Raw genomic sequence first — 21,998 nt, forward strand, 5'->3', positions numbered from 1 at the left:
TCACACTGAGCGGCGGACTGGCTTGCGAAGCAAAAAGGGTTGGTGAGCCAAAACCAATGAGGCCAACGTCAGGCAACTACATTGTAGTTGGAGACTCCATTGTGAGAGGTACGGACAGGGGTTTCTGCAGGAACAGACGCGATTCGAGGATGGTGTGCTGCCTTCTTGGTGCCAGGATGTCACAGAGAGAGTGCAGAAAATCCTCAAGAGCGAAGGTGAACAGCCGGAAGTGGTAGTGCATGTCGGCACAAACGATGTCGGAAAGAAGGGGATGAATATTCTGCAGCGTGACATTAGAGAGCTCGGAAAAATGCTGAAAAGCAGGACCTCCAGGGTTATCTCCGGTTTGCTTCCAGTTCCTCATGCTGGCGAGAGCAGGAACAGGGAGATATGGGACCTGAATGTGTGGCTGAGGAACTGGTGCAAGTGGCAGGGATTTTGATTCTTAGATCACTGGGATCTGTTTGGGAGTAAGGGGGAACTACAAGAGGGACGGATTGCATCTTAACAGGTGGGGGACCAGCATTCTGGCAGGCAGGTTTGCCACTGCTACACAGGTGGTTTTAAACTGAATAAGGGGGGGTGGGGTGTCAAATGGGATAGTCGAGGACGGAGTTAAAGGGAAAGAGAGTAAAGGGATGGTTAATGACCCCAGAATTAATGGGAAAAGAAGCTCACAAAGAGATAGGAGAGTATTGGCCAAGTGTAATAGGGATCAATGTGATAGGTGAGATGCGTAAGGAATTAAAAGTATTGTATATGAAGGCGTGATGTATAAGAAGTAATGTAGATGAGCTTGAGGCTCTGAGGTTGGTAGATATGACATTGTGGGGATTACTGAGACGTGGCTGCATGATGATCGGGCCTGGGAACTTAATATTCAGAGTTATACATCCTATAGAAAGGACAGGCAGGTGGACAGAATAGGGAGGGGTAGCTCTGCTGGTGAGGGATGGAATTCAGTCCCTTGCAAGGGAAGACATAGGGACTGACGAGGTAGAATCACTGTGGATTGAGTTGAGGAATTGTAAAGGCAAGACGACACTAATTGGTGTTATCTACAAACCCCCAAATAGTAGCCCGGATGTAGGGTGTAAGTTGCAGCAGGAGTTAAAACTGGCATGTAACAAAGGTAATGCTACTATGGTGATGGGGGATTTCAATATGCAGGTAGACTGGGAAAATCAGGTTGGTTCAGGACTCCAAGAAAGAGAGTTTGTAGAATGCCTCCGAGATGGATTCTTAGAGCAGCTTGTAATGGAGCCGACCAGAGAAAAGGCAATCCTGGATTTAGTGTTGTCCAATGAACCAGATATGATAAGAAAACTCGAGGTAAAGGAACCGCTTGGAGGTAGTGATCATAATATGATTAGTTTTAATCTGCAATTTGAGAAGGAGAAGGTTAAATCGGAAGTGTCAGTGATGCAGTTGAACAAAGGGGACCATGAAGGCATGAGAGGGGAGCTGGCCAAGGTAGACTGGAAAGGGATCCTAGCAGGAATGACGGTGGAACAGCAATGGCAGGAATTTCTGGGCATAATCCAGAAGACGCAGAATCATTTCATTCCAAAACAGAAGAAAGATTCTAAGGGAAGTAGGAGGCAAATGGGCCTGACAAGAGAAGTTAGGGATATAATAAAACTAAAAGAAAAGATGTATAACACAGCAAAGAGTAGCCGGAAGCCAGAGGATTGGGAAACTTTCATAGGACAACAGAAGGAAACAAAACGGGCAATACTGGCTGAAAAGATGAAGTATGAAGGGAAGCTGGCCAGGAATATAAAGGAGGACAGTAAAAGCTTCTTTAGATATGTTAAGGGAAAAAGAGTAGCAAAGTCAAATGTGGGTCCCTTGAAGGCAGAAAAGGGTGAAATTATTATGGGCAACAAGGAAATAGCAGAAGAGTTGAATAGGTACTCTTAGGGAAGTGTCTTCCCTAAGGAAGACACAAACAATCTCCCAGATGTACTGGAGGACAGAGGATCTAAGGGGGTAGAGGAACTAAAATAAATTTTCATTAGGGGAGAAATAGTATTGGGTAGGCTAATGGGACTGAAGGATGATAAATCCCCTGGGCCTGATGATCTGCATCCTGGGGTTCTCAGGGAGGTGGCTCTAGAAATAGTGGATGCATTGGTCATCTTTTTCCAATGCTCAATAGATTCAGGAGCAGTTCCTGTGGATTGGAGGATAGCTAATGTTATCCCACTTTTCAAGAAAGGAGCGAGAGAGAAAACGGGGAATTTAAGACCACTTAGCCTGACTTCGGTGGTGGGAAAAATGCTGGAGTCAATTATTAAAGAGGTAATAATAGGGCATTTGGATAGCAGTAAAAGGATTAGTCCAAGTCAACATGGATTTATGAAAGGGAAATCATGCTTGACTAATCTTCTGGAATATTTTGAGGATGTGACAAGTAAAATGGATGAAGGGGTGCCAGTGGATGTAGTGTATCTAGACTTTCAGAAAGCCTTTGATAAGATCCCGCATGGGAGACTGGTGACTATAATTAGAACACATGGTATTGGGGGTAGGGTGTTGACATGGATAGAAAATTGGTCGGCAGACCGGAAGCAAAGAGTAGCAGTGAACAGGTCCTTTTCAGAATGGCAGGCAGTGGCGAGTGGAGTGCCACAAGGCTCGGTGTGGGGCCGCAACTGTTTACCATATATATTAATGATTTGGAGAGGGAATTAGGAGCAACACTAGCAAGTTTGCGGATGACACAAAGCTGGGTGGCAGTGTGAACTGTGAAAAGGATGTTAGGAGGCTGCTGGGACCGGGACAAGTGGATGTAGTGGCAGATCTATACTTTCAGAAAGCCTTTGATAAGATCCCGCATGGGAGACTGGTGACTATAATTAGAACACATGGTATTGGGGGTGAGGGTGGTGACATGAGATCTGGGCGTCTTGGTTGGCCGGTCACTGAAAGCAAGCAGAGTAGAAAGTAATGAATGGGGCCTTCATAACAAGAGGATGGCAGTAGTGGCGAGTGGAGGTTTTTCCACCCAGAGGCTTGTGAATTTATGGAATTCCCTGCCACAGAGGGCAGTGGAGGCCATATCACTGGATGGATTTAAGAGAGAGTTAGATAGAGCTTAGGAGCTAGTGGAGTCAAGAGATATGGGGAGAAGGCAGGCACGGGTTATTGATAGGGGACGATCTGCCTTGATCACAATGAATGGCGGTGCTGGCTCGAAGGGCCGAATGGCCTCCTCCTGCACCTATTTTCTATGTTTCTATGAGCAAAATTAGGCCAGTCGGCGCATCAAGTCTAATCCGCCATTCAATCGTGGCTGATCTAGCTTCTCCTCTTAACCCCGTAACCCCCAATGACTACCACTCTGTAGTTCTAACACCGACCATAATGAAGTGCTTTGCAAGATGAGTAATGGCCCATATCTGCACCAGTCTTCTGCATAATCAAGATGAACTTAAAGCTCGACTTACCTGTCTTAGGGACTTCTCAGTTTTTCAGAAACAGACATGTTTCTTTAAAACAGTGACTGTGCCATTCAGCCCAGAGGCTTCTTGTTACACCAAATGGACTGCACGGCATCCTTGGGCAAGGTTATGGACGGAAGGGTCTGCTTTCTAATTAACTAATGGTGATCGGATATGATGGTCCTGGCTTGCTCCCATTCCCCAGAACTGTAATTACTTATGGTGAAGTATTGTCCTCACATCTGTGCGGGAATTTACTTTGGCTATCCTGACAGTGGTCTACACCCCAACCTAGGCCGATGCTAAGCTTGAACTTGAGGAACTATACACTGTCACCAATAGCCTGGAAACAAAGTACCCCTGGGACTTGTTCATAATAGGCTGGAAGTTCAATCAGGCCAAGCTCAAGAGCATGCTGCCAAAATATCATCAGCACTGCTCCTGTCCAACCAGAGGCCCAAACACCCTCGTCCACTGCCACACAGCCATCAAAAACACATATCGCTTCATTCCCAGATTGCATTTTGGTAAATCTGACTGTGCTTCTATTCCCTGCTTACAAGCAGAAGCTGAAGTGGGAGAATCCTGTACAGAATGTTGTGCAGTGCGGGTCTGAGGAAACAGATGAGATACTTTGCAACTGCTTCACTCAAATTTACTCCAAAATAGAGAATGAACTCTTTGTCCACTGCCAGGTGAAGTCCAAGTCTGCATAATTTACGTCAAGCGATCCTGAACAGTATTAAAAAAAACTACAGCCATCGGAGAATCATTCAGGACGCCACGGTGGATTTCAGACTAAGCTGGTGATCTGAGGCATCTTTGTCTGGATAGCAACTGCTCTGCTCTTGATTGCCTGAACTGCAGAGTGTGGTGAACATAGCAAGTTCATTATATCTTTATGGCACATTACAACTGAAAGGCTGGCAGTATCGTCAAGGATACCTGCTACCTAGGTAGTTCTATCTTCAGAGAGAAGATCCAGGAGCTTGAAAGCTCAGACATCCAAAGCACAGCTTTTTTCCTTCTGCTTTCAAATTCCTGAACCAGTCACCTCTTTCATAGTTCCTTTCTTTAATTGGATAGCATGCAACAGAAGCTTGTCATGTGTACTGAGGTGCAATGAAGATAAACTAAACTTCCCACAGAAAACTCATTGAGGTATTCTATTATTGTACCGTAATGTCTTTTTGCACTACTTTGGATTGCACTATAATCTTGGCCATTCTGCTTTTTTTGCTCATCATTAGTCTGTGTATACTATTAATTTCACAATGAATTTCATTGTACCCTGGTGTATACAATATAATAATCCAAATCTGACTAACCTCTGCATTCTGGTAGTGAAATGGTGGTATAGCACCAGCTAGTGGTAATATAATGTATATGCATTGGAACCTGGAGCTCCTGCTGACATAATTTAAATTTTTGAATTCATAGAAAGACATGAAATATCGAATAGGCTTCTTTGTCGGGTTATTTGTATTTTATAAATATTTAAAAATGAGGACTAGACTCTGTAGTACTGTTATTAGTGACACAATCTTAACATTTGTCCAGCATCAATATGCAAACAAGAGAAAATCTACTGAATAGATATTTGGTTCAAATAACCTTCATCACTTTTAACATTGCACTTTGAATACGTGAAACAATGTATAAATATTTAGCACAGCAAATAATAAAAATACCATTCAAATTTACTGCAAAATAGAGAACCAACTACATGTATGAACGTGTTTAAGAACCTACATTTATGAACAGCTGCCATACAAAAGCTGGCACTCCTTCAATCATTACACATAATACGATTCTTCTTCTTCTATTACATCCTAGAAAAACTCTTAATGCACAAGTAATTGATCGACCTGAATTAATAAACTTGAGAGGTAAACTTCTCAAATAAAAAAAAACTGGTAATTCAGCAGTTAAGGAATATATGTCAAGGCAGCATGATATGGTACAAAAACAAGTGTTGGAGGAACTCAGTAGACTAGGCATCAATTGTAATGGCACAGGGATGGTTGATGTTTCAACCATTCTTCTTCCACAGATGTTGCCGAACCCTCAGAGTTCCTCCAGCAGCGTGATTTTGGTTCCGATGATCTCAGGTTGATGATCTTTCATAAGACTATAATCCCACCATCGCAGGCCAGCTAAATTGATTCGTTCCAGATTATATAAAATGATTGGGTGAGTCACAAGAACATGAGATGAGGTGCTCCAAAATAGCCGTACTGGTCGTTTACCTGTTTGAAACTCAAGTCAACAATGTTGGATGATTTGTCCAGAAGGACAAATGCATTATGACCAATTACCCCATCAGACTACTCAAAATCATAGTCAAAGCAATGGAAAACAGCACTCACTAACCAGCCTACTGATGTATTATTTAATATATGCCAGGAACATCAAAGTGCATCCTAGTCGAAATGTGGAGAATGCAGTTCAATTCCTGGGTAGGAGAGACAGTTACTGCAATTGTCAAGACAAGATTGGTTGAAGTGTGCATTAAGAAGCCCTAGCTGAAGTCAATGTAGATCAGGAGAAAACAGACCATGGATTAGTTTCACTACTGGCACAAAAGAAAAAGAGTAGTGGTTGTATAAAACAAATCAATTCAGTCCACTGCATGAGTTCCTCAAGATATTGTCAGAGGCCCAACATCATTAAATGATGGCAATTCCAGTTCTTATTATGCAGATAATGAAGCAATCCACATCTCCACGCAGCAAGCAAGCAATATTCATTGTTAGATTGGAAAATCTAGAGGTTTAATATTTGTACCATCATTGAATCCATGAACATCAACATCATATGGTCACCATTTACCAGAAACTTAACTGGATAATGATATCTCATCAGCTAGCGTGCAGTCCTGACCTCCTATCTACATCATTGGAGACCTTTAAACTATCTTTAATCGGACTTCAATGTTGTATCTTTGCACTAAATGTTGCACTCTTTATCCTTTATCTTTGCACTGTTGACAGCCTGATTATATTCATGTAAAGTCTTTATTTTGACTGGATGGCACACAAAAGCTTTTCACTGTACCTCAGTACATGTGACAATAATAAACTAAACTAAATGCAAGGAGCAATACTACAAGATCAGGTAATGCAGAGCGTGTCTTAGCACCTTTGCCAAGCACCCTCCCGCATTTTTTTCTACCATTAATAAGCACAAATTTAGGGATGTGGTGGAATACTCTCTTTTTGTCTGGATGATGGAGCTCCAACAACACAGCTGAAGACAAAACAGCCTGCATAATTGGCATCATATAGGATGCAGAAGCTAATGAACGGCACACAACTACATTTTTAAGAATAATCAGGATAATCAGGAATATTGGGAAAACCTACATCTTGTTAATCAGTCAGCAACAACAAACTACAAATTGATAAGCAGCATTAATCAGTGGCAATTGTAAATGCAAATTTAAAAGAAAACAATAAAAACTGCCAGAGAAATCCCTGATCCAAAATGATGTCGGCCCATTTCCCCCCTACAGATGCTGCCCGACTTGCTGAGTTTTTCTCGAGGTTTGTTTTATGCTCAAGATTTCAGCATCTGCAATTTTGCACCTCCAAAACAATCTGAACACTAATTTCAAATAATCCCCGCCATTTAGTACACTATTTAGTTTTTTTTAAAACTTAAATGAAATACAATTACAGCTCTGATCAGTTACTCAAAGAATAGGTTTTAACTCATCAATAAATTATTTCCCCCCAAACTATAAAACAAATAAACAAATGTATTTAGTTACCTGTGAATGAATCCAGTGGGCAGGAGGATGCTTGCTGTATTTTACTGCCAGCTCCATCACACCTTCTCTCTCCAATTGCCCCGGACTTGAACAGATGGAAAATCCACCAACTTTAGATATGCCAGGAATAAAGAAGTCTACCCTTCAATTAAAAAAAAAAGGTACTCTCTATTAAATCAAAGGAATACAACACTAAACAAGGAACCATGGGATATTAAAATATTTGATTAATATGTTTTTACATATGGTAGAATGTTTCAGAAATAAATAATTTTGACCTCTGAAATTTTGAGAGATACAATTAGATGCATCTGATAAGAGATACCAATGAAACCCATCCCTTATTCTACCAAATATACAAACGCAGAAAGAGAGCTGGTGTTTAACAATTGCTTATGAAAAGACTATCAGCTTAGGTTTTAATATGTCTGTACATACGATTTGTGGAAGTGACCACAAAAGTTTTTATAAAGACTCAAAAAGTTCTGACTTCATATGCTGGACATCCTCAAATATGTTGGATGGCACTAAAATTGTGCTTAATGGAATAAACAGAACAGATTTGGCTTGTTGAAACTGGGCATCATAGCGCAGTAGACCTCGTGGAAATGCAGTTTCACGATATGCATATCCGTTATTCTACCATTATTATCACCACATGTTGTGGGTGGGCAGTTTTTTTTTTAAAACCATTGACAAACCTTCCTCGATCTTTACAAACACCACTAAACTTTCATTCATCACCATCCATAATGACTTCCAGCCTCTCACCTGCCTTGGTCCTGCATAGGATTCCACCCCCCGAAAATCTAATTTAAACCCACCCGTATAGCATTAGCGAACCTGCCCGCCAGGATATTGGTTCCCCTCCAGTGTTAGTTGATTTTAGATCTGAACTGTTTGCAAACATAACCAATATAGAAAATGAGCAAGTTTAGTGGTGTTTGTAAAGAGTGAGGAAGGACAGTTGGGTTGAATTTAACTTATTTTAATGCAAGAGACCTGACGTGCAAGGCAGAGGAACTTGAGTATGTGACGAGATCGTTGTAGCCATTGCAGAAAAATGGTTAAGAGAAGGACAGGACTGGCAGCTTAATGATTCAGGTTACAGATACTTCAGGTAGACAAATCTCCCATGCCTGATCAGATATATCCGAGGACACTCTGGGAAGCTATAGAGGAAATTGCAGGTGCTCCGGCTGAGATTTATGAGTTGTCATTAAATACAGGCAGCAAATGTTGTGAGTCTATTTAAGAAGGTATGTACGCAATAGCCTAGGAACTATAGGGCAGCGAGCCTACCATCGGTTGTCATAAAGTTACTAAAGAGTATTCGGAGTGCAGGCAGGTGGGACTAAGGGGAAAAAAAAATTTGTTCGGCACGGACTTGTAGGGCCAAGATGGCCTGTTTCCGTGCTGTAATTGTTATATGGTTATATGGTTATATGGAGGGATAATATACACGTACATTTAGATGGATGTGGGGTGATGAAAATAGTCAGCACAGTTTTGGTTATCAGACTGGAGGCCTGTGACTAGTGGTGTGCCTCTGGGTTCAGTACTAGGTACTAGGTGCCTCTGGGTTCGGTATTGCTGTTTGTCATCTATATCAATGATTTGGATGAGAACATACAAGGTGTGGCGGTCCCTGGGGGGTAGGCCACTCCTTGGATCATCCTCCTCGACGATTGAGAGACAGGGGCGTAGGTCTGCCACGGGGTTTACAGGTCGACTCCCCAGGGGTAGAGATAAGAGTGTCGGTGTGTGTTCTTGAACTGTGGTAATTAAAAAGCTTCTTTTGAATCCGCCTGGCGTCCGGTCTTTTCCTGACCTTGACCAGGCCACTACACTGGTGACCCCGACTTCGTTCATCACGCGTCGTGATGGATAATAACGCTGTTGCGCTGAAGCTCCCAACACTATGGACTGAAGAACCCGAAACCTGGTTCCAGCAGGCAGAGGCCCAGTTTGCTGTGCGAGGTATCACGCAGGATGAGACTAAGTACTTTTACGTGGTTGGCTCGCTTGACCAACTGACCGCGAGGCGGGTTAAGCCTTTCCTCAGGGCCCCCCCGGTAACAAACAAATATGCTGGCCTTAAAGCATTTCTCATCAGGAGGTTTGGCCTGGGTGATGCCCAGCGGGCAGCTCGCATTTTCAGAATGGACGGCCTGGGCGACCGCCAGCCGTCTGCCCTCCTGGAAGACATGCTCACCCTAATGGGGGACCATGAGCCGTGCTTTCTCTTTAAATATGCCTACCTGCAGCAGCTGCCTCTCGACATTCGCATGCAGCTCGCCAGGGACCCATTTACCGACATGCTGGCGCTGGGTGAACATGCCGACGAGCTGTGGAATTCTCGCCATCGCAACCTGGAAGCAGTGGACGTCCTTCCCGAGGCGTTTGGAGACTCAGAGCAGGTCGGGACCGCTATCCACCGCGTCTCCACTGCTCCCGCTCGGCCCCCGCGGCAAAATCCGGCGGCCATTACGCACTCAGCAGCAGGCACGTCCTTGCAGCACGGCCAGCCTGCAGTTCAAACCAATGCCAGCAGAGGTCGCTGGCGTTCAAACCAGCCAAATCGGCTTGCTGTTTCACCAGACGCCAGCGGAGGTCGCTGGCGCTCAAACCAGCCTGCAGTTCAACCAGACGCCAGCAAAGCTGGTTGGTGTTATTATCATCGCCGCTGGGGAGCTGCAGCCAGGCTTTGTCGCCCACCCTGTTCGTTCTCGGGAAACTAAAGGGCCGGTCGTCAGCGATTCCTTCGGCGGCCGGCACGATTCATCGCGTTTACGCTTGGGATCGCCGCAGTGGGGGACGTTTCCTCGTCGACACGGGTGCGGAAGTGAGTGTTCTGCCTCCCTCCATCACTGACATCCGGGCGGGCAAACAAGGCCCCCTCCTCACCGCGGCAAACGGGAGTGCTATTTGCACCTACGGGTTTCGCACCATTCCCCTCAACTTTGGCCGCAACTCGTTTTCGTGGAGGTTCGTCATTGCAGACGTTTCCCAGCCGCTGCTGGGCGCCGACTTCCTTAGAGCCCATTCACTGCTCGTGGATGTCAAGCGGCGGCGCCTGATGCACTCTGTCACGCTGGAGCCAGTCTTCCTCCGTACTGGTGATCCTGTAGTACGCCCTGATGGTCCCCTGTCATCCGTGGATGCGACTTTCGCGCGTATCCTTGCCGATTTTCCTGGCATTCTCGAACCCCACTTCCACTCCTCCACCCCGAAGCACGGGGTGGAGCACCATATCCCCACTACCGGCGCGCCTGTGCACGCCCGGGCACGTCGTCTCGCCCCAGACAAGCTCCGTCTAGCTCGGGAGGAGTTCCGCCAGATGGAAGCGTTGGGCATCGTGCGTCCCTCTGATAGCCCATGGGCCTCACCGCTCCACATGGTCCCTAAGAAGGACGGGGGCTGGCGCCCGTGTGGTGATTACCGGCGCCTGAATGATGCGACCGTCGCCGACAGGTATCCGGTCCCGCACATTCAGGACTTCAATGCCCATCTGGCTGGGGCATCCGTATTTTCCAAGGTGGACCTCGTGCGAGGGTACAATCAAATTCCAGTCCGCCCCGACGATATCCCGAAGTCGGCCATTATCACACCATTTGGTCTTTTCGAATTTGCCCTCCATCCGGTTCGTTGAGGGCAAATTTAACAGGGTGGCCGATGCCTTATCAAGACCTGCAGTCCACGCGGTTCTCCAAGTCGGTGAGGGGATCAACTATTCCGACCTGGCAGCTGCTCAGCTGGTCGACGTGGAGATGGCTGCCTATCGTACAGCAGTTACGGGCCTGCAGTTGGAGGACGTTGTCTGTGGTTCTGGGGGTACCACGCTGTTGTGCGATGTCTCCTCTGGAGTTCCGCGACCCATCGTCCCGATCGCCTGGCGGCGCAGGGTGTTTGAGGTGCTCCATGGCCTTGCGCATCCCTCCATCAGGGCAACAATGGCCCTGGTAGCCTCCCGCTTTATGTGGCATGGGCTGCGGAAGGAGGTTGGACATTGGGCGCGCACTTGCATCCCATGCCAGACCGCCAAGGTGCAACGACACGTGCACGCGCCATTGCAGGAGTTCCCCATTCCTCATAAACGTTTCGACCACATTCACGTGAACATCGTGTGGCTGCTGCCGTCGTCCCAGGGCATGACGTATATATTTACCGTTGTGGACCGCTTCACGCGGTGGCCTGTAGCCATTCCGCTACAGAATTCCACCACAACTACCTGTGCTCGAGCATTGTTGGCGCACTGGATCGCCCGGTTCGGGGTTCCACTGGACATAACATCCGACCGGGGGCCTCAGTTCACGTCAGAGCTGTGGTCGGCCATGGCACGCCTCCTGGGTGTTCGTCTGCACCACACGACAGCGTACCACCCGCAGTCGAACGGCCTAGTGGAACGGTTTCACCGACAGCTTAAGGGTGCCCTAAGGGCGCGGCTCACTGACCCAGATTGGGTAGACGCTCTACCGTGGGTTTTGCTGGGGATACGCACCGCACCCAAGGAGGACTTGGCCTCCTCCTCCGCTGAGTTGGTGTATGGGTCTCCGTTAACGGTGCCTGGGGAGTTCATCCCGCCGGCACGTGGCCAGGTGGAGCAGCCTTCGGACGCTCTGCAACGTCTTCGGCAGACGGTGGGCAAGCTGGCGCCGGTGCCCACTTCTCGTCATGGGTCCTTCCGTCCGCACGTTCCCTCTGCTCTGGAGGACTGCCAGTTTGTTTTTCTGCGCAGGGATGCACATCGGACACCTCTACAGCGGCCGTACGAAGGCCCCTTCCGGGTCTTGGAACAGGGCTCGTCGACGTTCGTCCTGGACATGGGGGGTCGGCGGGAGACTGTTTCAGTTGCGCGGTTGAAGCCAGCACATATCGATATCGATCGGCCGGCGCTGGTAGCACTGCCCCGTAAGCGAGGGCGACCTCTGTCTAGGGTACCTCCTCCTTTGGTTACTTCGTACCCCGCACTTGTTAATCAGGCGCCTGTTCCGGGTCCGAGCGTAGTGTGCACCCGGTCTGGCCGTCGTGTACGCCGTCCTGTCCGTTTCGTACCTCGGGTACTTGGGGGGGGGGGGGGGGGGGGGGGTCCTGTGGCGGTCCCTGGGGGGTAGGCCACTCCTTGGATCATCCCCCTCGACGATTGAGGGACAGGGGCGTAGGTCTGCCACGGGGTTTACCGGTCGACTCCCCAGGGGTAGAGATAAGAGTGTCGGTGTGTGTGCTTGAACTGTTTTAATTAAAAAGCTTCTTTTGAATCCGCCTGGCATCCGGTCTTTTCCTGACCTTGACCAGGCCACTACAAAGGCATGATTAGCAAGTTTGCAGATGACACTAAAGTGGGTGGTATTGTAGATAGCAAGGATGGTTGTCAAAAAGTGCAGTAGAATCTGCAGGTGCGCTGAGGAATGGTTGATGGAATTTAATAGGGAGAAGTGAGAGGTGATGCATTTTGGGAAGTCTAACCAGGGAGAATCAACACAGTGAATTGTAGGGCTCTGGGGAGTGTTTTGAAGCAGAGGATTCTAGGAGTGCAGATACATAGTTCCTTGAAAGTGGTGCCACAGGTGGATAGGATGTTGTACAAGACATTGGGGTGGCCACATTCAGAGTATTTGGTCACCCCGTGTAGGACCGATATTGTCAAGCTGAAAAGAGTGCAGAGAAGATTTATCAGAACATAAAGACTGACTGCAAAAGTTTTTATAGATATGTGAAAAGAAAGAGATTAGTTAAAACAAATGTAGGTCCCTTGCAGTCAGAAACAGGTGAGTTGATCATGGGGAACCATGATATGGCGGACCAATTGAATAACTACTTTGGTTCTGTCTTCACTAAGGAAGACATAAATGATCTGCCGGAAATACAGGTTAGTCGGGAAGTGGTGTTGGGTAAATTGAATGGATTAAAGGCTGATAAATCCCCAGGGCCAGATAGGCTGCATCCCAGAGTACTTAAGGAAGTAGCTCCAGAAATAGTGGATGCATTAGTAATAATCTTTCAAAACTCTTTAGATTCTGGAGTAGTTCCTGAGGATTGGCGGGTAGCAAACGCAACCCCACTTTTTAAGAAGGGAGGGAGAGAGAAAACGGGGAATTACAGACCAATTAGTCTAACATCGGTAGTGGGGAAACTGCTAGAGTCAGTTATTAAAGATGGGATAGCAGCACATTTGGAAAGTGGTGAAATCATTGGACAAAGTCAGCATGGATTTACGAAAGGTAAATTGAATGGCGGTGCAGGCTCGAAGGGCCGAATGGCCTACTCCTGCACCGAATTTCTATGTTTCTATGAGGATGTTGGCAGGACTCGAGGGCCTGAGCTATAGGAAAAGGTTATGCAGGCTAGGATTTTATTCCTTGGAGTGCAGGAGGTTGAGGGGTGATCTTATAGAGGTGTGTAATATCATGAGAGAGGATTTAGATTTAGACCACTGGGATCTCTTCTGGGGTAGGGGTGACCTGTACAAAAAATAGAAAATAGGTGCAGGAGGCCATTTGGCCCTTCGAGCCAGCACCGCCATTCATTGTGATCATGGCTGATCGTATGTGATCATGGCTGATCGTTTGTGATCATGGCAAAAGGGACGGGTTACACCTTAACTGGGGGGGGTGGACCGACATTCTGGCAGGCAGGTTTGCTAGGGCTACACGTGTGGGTTTAAACTAAATAGTGGGGGGGAGGGATTGACAAATTGTGAATATAAAGATGGAGTTGAAGGGGACGTGACTACAGGAAAAATTACAAAAGATTCTCGAATTAATGGAAAGGAAAGCACGAGAAGGGACAACAGAGTAAGGTCAGGGTCAATTGCGAGCGGTGCGAGGGGGGAAGTGAATACGGAGGTCAAAGTGCTGTATATGAATGCGCGAAGTATAAGGAATAAAGTGGACGAGCTTGAGGCTCAGTTAGAAACTGGCAAGTATGATGTTGTGGGAATTACTAAGACATGGCTGCAAGAGGGAATATTCAGGGCTGGGAACTGAATATTCAAGGGTATACCTCCAATCGATATGACAGACAGGTGGGCAGAGGGAGTGGGGTTGCCCAGTTGGTGAGGAATGAAATTCAGTTCCTTGCAAGGGGTGACATTGAAACAGGAGATGTGGTCAGTATGGATAGAACTAAGGAATTGCAAGGATAAAAAGACCCTAATGGAACAAATCTACAGGCCCCCAAACAGTAGCCTGGACATAAGGCGCAAGTTGAATCAGGAGTTAAAATTGGCATGTAGCAAATGTAATGCTGTGGTTGTTATGGGAGATTTCAACATGCAGGTAGACTGGGAAAATCAGGTTGGCACTGGACCCCAAGAAAGGGACTTTGTAGAGTGCTTTTGTGATGGATTCTTAGAACAGTTTGTATTGGCGCCTACCAGGGAGAAGGCAATTCTGGATTTAGTGTTATGTAATGCACCGTATTTGATAAAGGACCTCAAGGTTAATGAGCCATTAGGAGGTAATGACCATAATATGGTCAGGTTTAATCTACAATTGGAGAGGGAGAAGAGTAGATCGGAGCCAGTTCAATAAAGGGGACTATGGGGCCATGAGGGAGGAGCTGGCCAAAGTTGACTGGAAGGATACACTAGCAGGGATGACAGTGGAACAAAAATGGCAGGTGTTTCTAGGAATACTACAAAAGGTGCAGGATCAGTTCATTCCTAGGGGAGGAAGACAGATTCCAAGGGGAGGAAGAAAGATTCCAAGGGGAGGAAGAAAGATTCCAAGGGGAGGAAGAGACGACCATGGCTGACAAGGGACGTCAGGGACAGTATAAAAATTAAAGCGAAGAAGTACAACATGGCAAAGATGAGTGGGAAACAAGAGGATTGGGTAATGTTTAACGAACAACAGAAGATAACCAAAAAGACAATACGGGGATAAAAGATGAGGTACGAAGGTAAGCCAGCCAAGAATATAAAGCAGGATAGTAAAAGTTTATTTAGGTATGTGAAGAGGAAAAAATTAGTTAAGACCAAAGTTGGACCCTTGAAGACCGAAAAAGGTGAATTTATTATGGGGAACAAGGAAATGGCAGATGAGTTGAACAGGTACTTTGGATCCGTCTTCACTATGGAGGACACAAACAATCTTCCTGATATAATAGTGGCCAGAGGATCTGGGGTGATGGAGGAAGCCATGGTCAGTTCTGATGCAGGCAGAAAAAGCAAGTTCCCTTAAATCGGGGAATTTGATGTTGAGGCTATCCCAGTCAGTACCTGGATCTCTCATGCAAATAGACAGGGATTAGTCCAATACACTGTAGGCTCGGAGATTACAACACTCAGAACATGTATGTTGAACTTGTACCATATGAGAATTGCAAATTAAAACAAATGCCAAATAATATTTACCATTGTCCTGCTTTGAAGGTGAAATCTTTGTTCATCACAGCAAGGCGTAGTCTCTTAACGGTCTCAGATTCATGAACTATCCCGCATACTTTTGCTTGAGCAATCATCTAAATTCAGGAAGGATTGGCATTAAGAATATAAAGTAAATCCTCTCCGTTTCACTTAGCAGGCCCATCTGTTTATGTACATAAACGCAATGGTTTTTCTGTTTTGTTCATACTTTCCGGAGATTGATATTTATTCATTATTAACAGAATCAGATGACTGCAGGCTCAACCACCAAAAAGCCCAAGCACAGCTACCTAAACTGACACTCCACTACAGTAATGACAGAGTGTAGCCTTTTGAATATAGCATGAAATTAAAACTATGTACTCTCATGTGGATGCATAAATTCCATGTTTATAATTCAAAGAACAGCATAGAAGTTATTTCCCAGTGTCTGCCCAATATTTAAGCTGCAATCAATTATTAATTGTAAAATATTTTCACATGCATCTATAAAGTGTTTTCAGTATGTTGTTTATTTTGTTATTTGTACAGATATTCATTCTCTAATCAGCTTAAAATTCATAAATTATGATCTTGTGGCTACAAATTTAGTAACCAAATAAAAGACTCAAAGAATATCAAAAGAGCATTTACATAGTAATTTTATAGTTTGGCAGTGTTGTTCTCATGAATTCGTGACATTAAATTCCCACAGGCAAGCTCAGAAAAGAAATGTGAAGAAATCAGTGAAGAAATTCTGGCCCATAACTGCTTTTGGCCCAGAAAGCTTTTGATTAATAAAATTTGTTTTGAGAAAAAAAAAACCCAATTGAAACTAACTATTCAATAAAGTTTTGTTGTGGCATATGAATATGTTTCCTTAGTAGCCTTCATTTAATTAAAAATAACTGATATTCAGCTGCATATATGTGTAATATTCTTCACACTACAATCAATCTTTCACTGGGGTTTACACATTTTTTTTCAAAATAAGTACTAAATGAACACAAAAGCTTGAAACATTAACAAGTACTTTTTTATAAACAAGATCTACTCCTTTTTCTACAACATTCAAGCTACACTGACCTCTTGACGGAAGTTGTTGATTGTTCTTTCCAGATGATCTGCTTTCCTTCTTGATGATACATTCCTGCTGAAGGCAAATGCAATAGGCTAATATTCAGTAAATAGATTAACAAGTTTTTTTTTAAATATTCACTTTGTGTCTGATCATCAACTCCTTGTAATTAATCCATTATGTGTATACTTAATGATGTCTGAAAAACTGGTGTGGTACCACCGGAATGCTCCATTAAAAAAAAAAGAGATCAAGGCTTTTGATGCGATATTACCCTCTAGCACCAGTTAGTCAATTAATTGGATGCAAAAAAAACAATGATACCATTTAAGGAGTAAAGTAAACCAATTTCAATCAGCAGAACTAAAATATAATATTGTCATTTATTCAGTTTCATTACAGGTGCACAACCTTTTATCCGAAAGCCTTGGGACCAGACACTTTTCGTAATTCTGAATTTGTCCGTCTTCGGAATGGAAATTTTTTAGCGTAGATTTTAATGGCTGGCTCAGTGGTAAAGTGCTCGGCTCATATCCGCAAGGTCGCGAGTTTGCGCCTTGATCCCGGCAGTTACTCGGTCGCGAGTTTGAGTCTTCAATGTAGGTTTTTTTTTGCAGAATAAATGTTTGTATGAAATGCAGTGTAGGAGAGGTGTACTGACTGTGTGGGCAGAACTTTGGAAGTGATTGCCCACCAGTCTTAAAAAGCCGCTGTGTCTCCCTGTCCCTGGGATAGCAGAGGGCGATCAAACAGCACAATACCCCCCTCCCCCTCCAACTCCAGAGGAATCCTCTCCCCGATGGGCCGCTACGGCGACAAGTGGCAGTTTGCCCACAGCCCGAGCTGCGCCACCCCAAGAACGAGACGTACCTTGCACACCATCCGCTTCTGCCCCTACGTGTTCCTCTGGAGTTGGAGTGGGGCTGGGTTGGAGTTGCTGCTGGCTGTGGGTCTCTAGGATCTCCGTGCTTTCAGTGGGCCTGGGGGTCGCTGTCCCGTTGGTCCCGACGTCTCCGGCCACCCCCCTGGACTGGAGCTGAGACTGGGAACTGTACCGCCCTTGCCCCCTCCCTCTGCAACTGCAAACAACCCCACTCTCCTGCAAGGGCGGTACAGTTCCCGGAGGATAGCAGGTGGCCAGAGACGCCAGGCCCAACAGGAACCCGCTCCCCGATGGGCCCCTACGACGCCCCGAGCTGCGCTCTGTCATCCGCAACCCAGGTTCCTCTGTAGTTGGAGCGGGGCTGGGCTGGGCTGCTGTTGGCTGTGGGTCTCTGGGTTCTCCGTGCTGGTGGTCGACGTCCAATTGGTCCTGACGTCTCCGGTGACTGTACTGCCCTGCTGCCATCGCCGACGTGAAGACAGTGCAAAGCCCCCGCGCCGGTGCAATGAGCCGGTGCTGGAGAGGGGAGGGAAGGGGTCACACACATGGCCGGGAAGCAGAGGGGTGTAGGTGAGGTGAAACTGAAGGGAGAGACAATCTGCTGCTGCCTACACTGTGTATCGTGTCTACCGTGGGAACTTTTTAACTCAGCGGGCAGGTAGCAGCATATTGTCAATTATTAACCCTCCCGCGCAATATACCCACACCTTCTCTTTTATGAATGGGGATTTAGTTCCCCTTTCTTCGAGGACCGACCGGAGGTTCCGCTGTCACCTCTGCGGGCCGCCCTCGGTGAACGTCCTGTCTCCCTGTCCCTGGGATAGTAGGGGGCGATCAAACAGCACAATGCTCCCCTCCCCCTCCAACTCCAGAGGAATCCGCTCCCCGATGGGCCGCTACAGCGACAAGTGGCAGTTCGCCCACAGCCCGAGCTGTGCGACCCCAAGAACAAGACGTCCCGTGCACACCATCAGCTTCTGCCCATACGGGGAGCGTGTTCCTCTGGAGTTGGAACGGGGCTGGGCTGGAGTTGCTGATCTGGGATCTCCGTGCTTGCAGTGGGCCTGGGGGTCGGTGTGTCGATGAGGGGGCGCAGCTTGGGGAGCGGCTTCTGGTGGTCCCGACGTCTCCGGCCAGATTGCAGTTTTCCTCTGGAGTTGGAACGGGGCTGGGCTGCTGCTGGCTGTGGGTCTCTGGGATCTCCGTGCTTGCAGTGGGCCTGGGGGTCGGTGTCCCGTTGGTCCTGACGTCTCTGGTGACTGGGACTGTGCTGCTAACATCGCCGACGTGAAGACAGTGCAAAGCCCCCGCGCCGGTGCAATGAGCGGGGAGCTGGGGAGGGATGGGGTCACACACATGGCTGGGAAGCAGAGGGGTGTAGGTGGGGTGAAACTGAAGGGAGCGACAATCTGCTGCTGCCTGCACGCCGAGTTAAAAAGTTCCCACGCAAGACTCACGATACACTGTGTATCGTGAGTCTACCGTGGGAACTTTTTAACTCAGCGGGCAGGTAGCAGCATATTGTCAATTATTAACCCTCCCGCGCAATATACTCTCACCTTCTCTTTTATGAATGGGGATTTAGTTCCCCTTTCTTCGAGGACCGACCGGAGGTTCCGCTGTCACCTCTGCGGGCCGCCCTTGGTGAACGTTTTCAAGGACCTTTCTTCAAGGACCGAAAAAAATGTCCGCTATTCGGAGGTTTTCGTTATTTGGATCTTCGGATAAAAGGTTGTGCACCTGTACTGTGTAACCTGGTCACAAACTCTGATTGGACTTACCACTGATAGAAAATAATATTGGGAGCATTGACAAAGTGCTAAAAATGTGTTTTTAGTATTGTATGTCATTCATAATTAACAAAAGAGAGCCACAAACAAGTACGAAATGCAAAACATATTTTTCTCTAAAAGCAATTATGTAAAAAACTATTTTACACAGATCATTGACACATAAAATGCAAAAATGTTATAAAAAGATTTGAGTTTGTGATAAAATCTTGTTTTTTCCTTAAAACCTACAAATGTAGTTTCCAAGTAGCCAGACTGAAATTTAGTTTTGTACTTAAGCAACATCGAAAACGAATGACATTCAGCAATTTTATATTTCTAGATTTTTATTTTACGATGCTACCAAATATTTTTTGAAAATAAAATAGTGGTTTAAATTGGAATATCACACGAAGAGGCAAATTTTCCTTGAACATTGTCCCCTTTGATCTGTGTTTTCACACCTTACCATTCCATATCTCTATGTCTCCCTCTCCCCTGACTCTCATTCTGAAGGATCTCGACCCAAAACCTCACCCATTCCTTCTCTCCAGAGATGCTGCCTGTCCTGCTGAGTTACTCCAGCATCTTGTTATTCTAGCGGCAAATTCAATCCTGACATTCCTCCACCATTTAGTTGCACACTCAGAATAACACAGCATGAAAACAGGCCCTTTGGCCCAACTTGTCCATGCCGGCCAAAATGTCAATTTTTTTCAATTTTAATGAACTTTATTTATCCGTTAGGAACTTCATTTGTGCAGAACATCAGTGCGTGTACAGTTCACATACCCAGCAACACAACACAATATACCACACACATCACATACCAGCAGTCCAACAGTGGTCAGTAGGTAAAACTTGCAAAGCACAATACATGAAGAATAGGCAATAAAAACATTAAAAGAATGTTAAAAATGTATATATAAATAAATGAATAAATAAATCAACTATTCATGAGATTAATGGATGTAGGCACGAAACTCAACGGCTCTCTTAGTCCTGAATGTGAGTGACCTATATCTCTGGCCCGAGGGTAGAAGACTGTATTGGCTGTGAGTGGTGTCCGAGGCTATTTTTGTTCCTTTTTGTTTAGTCCTTCTATTGTAAATACTGATCAGTGGTTCCTGCTCCAGTCCGATTATTTTACTGCTCATTGATATGATTTTGTTTAGTGGGTTACGATGGATGTTGGATAGTGACCCAAACCAGGTTGACATATTGAAGGTTATAACCGATTCAATGAAACATTCTGGAAAGACTGGTCTGCCCCAACAGCTGCTGACAACCTTCTACCGCTGCACCACAGAGAGCATACTAACATATGGCATCTCTGTGTGGTATCTCAGCTGTATGGAGGCGGAGAGGAGAGCTCTTCGGCGCGTCGTCCACAGAGCGCAGAGGATTATTGGGACACAGCTTCCAGTCTTGGAGGGCATCTACCACACATGGTGCCTCAGGAAGGCCGTCAGCATCCATAAAGACTCTCACACCCTTGTAATGGACTGTTCGAACTACTTCCCTCCGGCAGACGTTACAAGGCCTTCTACGCCCGAACCTCCAGACTCAGGAACAGTTTCATTCCCAGAGCGGCTCTGAACTGGCCCTGCTGAGTGTCCCCCATCCCCTCTGGACGGTCTCCCTCGGATGGCCACGTCGCACAGACACATCTGCACTTTAGTCTGTTGAACTGTTTTAACTGTTTTACTGTTCTTTTTACAAACCATGTGCTCGGGATATCTAAATCCAAATTTTATTAGTTATTTATGTTATGACATCGGTTGGAAGCTGCATACCAAATCTCGTTGCGCTTATGTGCAATGACAATAAAAGATATTATTATTATTTGTAAAAAGCTGTCAGAACTGACTGATGAACCTGAAGTCTGCGGAGTTTCCTCAGGAAAAAGAGGCGCTGCTGACACTTAGAAAAGATAGTTTCACTGTTTAGTTGGAAGGCGAGTTTGTGATCAATTATTGTCCCAAGATGTCTGTATGACGATCCTTTCTATTGGCTGGTTGTTGACTAACAGCATGGGGGTGATGGAAGGACCTTTACGGAAGTCAACAACCAACTCCTTTGTTTTGGAGGTATTGAGGTCAAGGCAGTTCTGCCTACACAACTTTGCACAAATGTCCATCTCAGACTGTAGCTGTCCCTGTGAGTTGGTGGTGTCCATGATCACAGTGTCATCAGAGTATTTAATGTATGTTATACCAGGGTTAGTGCTCCTGCAGTCGTTTGTGTATAGTGTGTACAGAACCGGTGCGATTACAGAACCTTGTGGGACTCCTGTGGAGACCGTCTTGGATGAACTGAGGTGACTGTTGACTCGGACCCTCTGGTGTCTATCTGTTAAAAATGAGAGGATCAGGTGCAGGTTGATATCCATCTGGAGCAGTTTGCGTCCCATCAGGTGAGGTTGCATGGAGCTAAAGGTGCTAGAGAAGTCCACAAAGACCAGTCTAATGAATGATTAGGGCTAGGGTTGTTTGCAGTAGCCCTTTTGCTTCAGCAGCCTTTTAAGAAAGGCAGAAGGGGAAGAGCAAGGGTGAAGAGGAAGCACAAGAAGAGGTCTCAATGGGTGAATGGAGATGATGTGATGGACTGTCCCAGTGCACCAGATGACTGGAAGAGAGTGACCCTGGGCTTTGACAAAAGTTGGAACTTTAAGCACACATGTGGGGCAGTGGATGGCAAGCA

The 21,998-nt window shown here is 46.1% G+C and overlaps 1 protein-coding gene across 2 annotated transcripts in view; it reads right to left on the minus strand.

Annotated features, from left to right (window-relative positions):
* Positions 1 to 21,998, minus strand: part of oxnad1 (oxidoreductase NAD-binding domain containing 1) — a 36,307-nt gene that overhangs the window by 12,302 nt on the left and 2,007 nt on the right. Inside the window, exons 2-4 of one of the 2 annotated variants that reach the window (XM_055656694.1) lie at positions 16,652 to 16,715; positions 15,575 to 15,681; positions 7,219 to 7,360 (exon numbers count right to left, since the gene is read on the minus strand). In XM_055656694.1, the coding sequence (XP_055512669.1) occupies positions 7,219 to 7,360; positions 15,575 to 15,681; positions 16,652 to 16,715 (313 nt within the window). Of the gene's footprint in view, positions 1 to 7,218; positions 7,361 to 15,574; positions 15,682 to 16,651; positions 16,719 to 21,998 lie in introns of both variants that reach the window. The other variant, XM_055656690.1, reaches the window with a different exon arrangement.

This window comes from Leucoraja erinacea, chromosome 2 (assembly GCF_028641065.1).
Source record: "Leucoraja erinacea ecotype New England chromosome 2, Leri_hhj_1, whole genome shotgun sequence".
Taxonomy (NCBI): domain Eukaryota; kingdom Metazoa; phylum Chordata; class Chondrichthyes; order Rajiformes; family Rajidae; genus Leucoraja; species Leucoraja erinaceus.